The 3400-nt window shown below is 41.7% G+C and overlaps 1 protein-coding gene across 1 annotated transcript; it reads right to left on the bottom strand.

The window, feature by feature from the left end:
• On the bottom strand, window positions 425-2252 carry LOC8071944 (patatin-like protein 2). The gene is made up of 3 exons (XM_021462113.1): window positions 2106-2252; window positions 1164-1901; window positions 425-754 (listed from the first exon to the last, which is right to left on the bottom strand). Exons 1-3 carry the CDS (start codon window positions 2250-2252, stop codon window positions 425-427), a joined length of 1215 nt encoding a protein of 404 aa, XP_021317788.1.

Below are 3400 nucleotides of genomic sequence, written 5' to 3'. Positions count from 1 at the left end.
AAAGTTTATTAATTTATTAAATTTATAATGGGTCAAGCCCATAATAAATCCAACAGGTTAGATAAGCAGGAACTTGGGATATATCATAGTTGTATCGGTGATATATAGAGTTTTATTTATCCAAAAGTGATAAAAAAAGATCAATTGTATAGGAAACCACATAGATTCTCTAGAAAGCATTTGACAGAAAAAGTAGCACACGATTAATAATTTAGAAACAAGGGAAAATCACACTCATATATAGCTTACATTTTGGTCTATCACATTGGATTGGACACCGTACGCATATCCTTGCACATGTATTCCATTGGCAAAACATAGTGTCAAATTATATATATATATATATATATATATATATATATATATATATAGAATTTTATAAGTTCTTAGCACAAAACACTGATATACCCCGATGCATGCGGGTTCAATCGGCCACCACCAGTGGGGCAGGTTGGGGCGTGTTGTCTGTGTGGGTTTGGGTCGGCGGAGTAGTGTCGATAGCTGCGGATTGGGGTAGGTTCTCGGGTTGGATCGGTTGACAAGTTTCGATTGCAGGTTGCGATTGATTAGTGGTGCGTGGCGGGCCACTGAGCCTTCTTCCAAGGCGGCGGTCGCGCTCGTCCTGGAGAAATCTGGCGTAGGTCTTGAGCTCTTCCCTGTTTGTCCTCTTGAAACTGCGGTCGACCAAGTAAAACCCCGATATCTTGTCGACTCTGCACACGTCACTCTCCAGCAGGTTGTTGCCGATTTTGACCTGTTGTCCTCACTCGCATCGTCCAGTGATAAGTGCCTCTTGTCAACCTAAATGTATTGTTGGGAGCAGAGACGTTAGTTAATTAAATACGAGGAGAGAGAAAAAAAATTAAATGGAGCTTAATGTCTGATTATAACATACTCTCTCCATCCCAAATTGTAAGTCATTCCAAGAATCTTGGAGAGTCAAATCATTTTTCACGTTTGACCAAAATTATAGAGAAAAATACTAAGATTTGTAACATAAAGTGAGCATACTATGAAAATATAATTAAGAAAGAATCTAATGATACTTATCTTACCATAATAATTATTATTTTATAATATAAATTTGGTCAAACTTAGAAAAGTTTAACTCTCCAAGATTCTTGGAATGACTTACAATTTGAGATGTAGGGAGTAGTATATACCTCTAGAGCCTGGATGCGGAGATAGCGGTCGCAATTTTGAATCTGTAAGAGCATAGCGACGTAATAGTCGACCAAGAAGTCGCTGGCGCCCATGAGCATGTCGACGATCGGCTTGCGGCGGCCCCAGTCGTTGAAGATCCAGCCAATGGCGCCCCACTTGGCGCAATCCTTGGCTTTGTAGTACTTCCCCTCGCGCGCCGCCAACGTCATCTCATTGGCAGTTCCGGTTCCGACGGAGATGACGATCAACTTGCTGTAGTCCAGATCTTTTCCGAACTTGTCATTTTTGCAGAGTACATGCCTGGCGATATTTGATATGGCAACCATGGTGGGGTTGTTGGCGCCCACGCCGCCGTCGACGACGTGGAAGGCCTGATTGTAGGGGTAAAAGAGCTCGAAGTAGTGCGCCGGGAAGAAGGTCGGCGCTGCCGTCGTGGCGATGCAGACGTCCGAAAGGAGAGGTTTGTTCGTTGAGATTCCAATTTGACTCTTGAACGAGGAGAAGATTCTAGTTTTTAGCCATCTGGTGTCGAACGCCGGAATCACGACGTTGGTGAGGGTGTCGTCGAGTTTTCTGTGCCCCATGATGGCCTTGATCTCTTTGTGCAGGAACCTGTGGTTGTACCTGGGCCCATAGAAGATGCTTTTCGCGAAGTACAGCCAGCCACATATCGGGCCCCTGTGTGTGAAGCAGGCAGGCGGAGACCGAAGAATTAGGAAGACGATGAGGCCAATACAGGGACCGAAGAATTAGGAGGGTGAAACGTACACAACGTACAGACAATCGAGTTAGAACCCAACGTTTGTACGTATATAAGGCCAATACAGTACATATCTTTCCTTAAAAAAGGTGTCAGTAATAATAATCCTCAAATGTATGACAAAGATATATATATATATATATATATATGCTCTGCAGCAAGTGGTACTGGTTCACTTCACCTGGAGTTCTTCCTCTAGGGCCTTGAGAACGGACAACGGGATGAGCCCGCGGATGCCGCCACCGTCGATGCTCAGCACCGTGATGTGGTTCCCCAACACCGGAGGTGGAAGCCGTGCCCGTGACGACTTCCATAATTTCTTACTCATTGCTCGATCTTGAGGCTAGCTATAGCCTTCAAGTCTCTTGACTCAAGAATGGGATGGGCATGCTGCAAGTCCTCCCGCGTCCTATTTATCAGCACGGCACTCGCAATGGGAGGTAGTATAAGGGGTAGTAAGCTGCGGCTGCAGGTGGTAAGATACATTGTGAACCAAGCAGAAAAAAAACCTTCTTTAGTTCGCGGAATTAGACCTTCTTTAGTTCATTTTTTTTGATTTTACTACTGTAGCACTTTCGTTTGTATTTGATAATAATTGTTTAATTATGGAACAATTAGACTCAAAAGATCCATCTCACAAATTACAAACAATATGTACAATTAATTTTTTATTTATATTTAATGCTTCATATGCATACTAAGGCCTTGTTTAGTTCCCAAATTTTTTTTGGGTTGAGGTACTGTAGCATTTTTGTTTTTATTTGACAAATATTGTTCAATAATGAACTAACTAGAATTAAAAGATTCATCTCGTGATTTTACAAACAAACTGTAGAATTAGTTTTTGTTTTCGTCTATATTTAATGCTTTATGCATGTGCCGCAAGATTCGATATGATGAAAAATCTTGAAAAGTTTTTAGTTTTTAGGGTGAATTAAACAAGACCTAAGTTTGGCTGGCTGTACACCTAACATGTGCGCTAAGTTTGAGGCGACGAGCACTGGTTGGCTGTACCATTTCTTTTCCATGGCAGTTGAAGGTGCGTTGCTCTTTCGTTAAAAAAAAAATGAAAAAGATGCATTGGTCTAGTAGGTACCATCCTTCACTTTATGCAGACCTGAGCTGCAAACTCCGAGTCATTAATTAATTGGTCTAGCTGCCATCATTCGCATTGCTCTTCCGTTGAAAATAAAATAAAAAAAGATGCATTGGTCTCCTTCACTTTTATGCGGACTTGAGCTGCAAACTCCGGGTCATTAATTAATTGGTCTAGCTGCCATCATTCGCATTGCTCTTTCGTTAAAACAAACTAAAAAGATGCATTACGTGCCATCCTTCACTTTTACAGCGCCTTTTAGAGCGTCTTCACTGGTGAAGCTTAAAGCTAGCTAAATCCATTTTTTAATCATGAATAGTGAAAAAGCTAAGAGGCTAACGTGAACCTAAGAAATAGTCTAATGTATCCATCTCTCGCAG

The sequence above is a fragment of the Sorghum bicolor genome, chromosome 5, assembly GCF_000003195.3.
Source record: "Sorghum bicolor cultivar BTx623 chromosome 5, Sorghum_bicolor_NCBIv3, whole genome shotgun sequence".
Lineage (NCBI taxonomy): Eukaryota > Viridiplantae > Streptophyta > Magnoliopsida > Poales > Poaceae > Sorghum > Sorghum bicolor.
The sequence above is the reverse complement of the archived record's forward strand: the minus strand, read 5'-3'. Positions and strand labels throughout refer to the sequence as shown.

What these genes read in the sequence shown, in the direction of transcription:
- LOC8071944 (XM_021462113.1), bottom strand. Translation starts at nt 2,252, where the DNA reads ATGAGTAAGAAATTATGGAAGTCGTCACGGGCACGGCTTCCACCTCCG. An exon ending in CCCTAGAGGAAGAACTCCAG is followed by an intron (nt 1,902 to 2,105) that starts GTGAAGTGAACC and finishes TTCTTCGGTCCC; the next exon opens with TGTATTGGCCTCATCGTCTT. An exon ending in TCCGCATCCAGGCTCTAGAG is followed by an intron (nt 755 to 1,163) that starts GTATATACTACT and finishes TGAGGACAACAG; the next exon opens with GTCAAAATCGGCAACAACCT.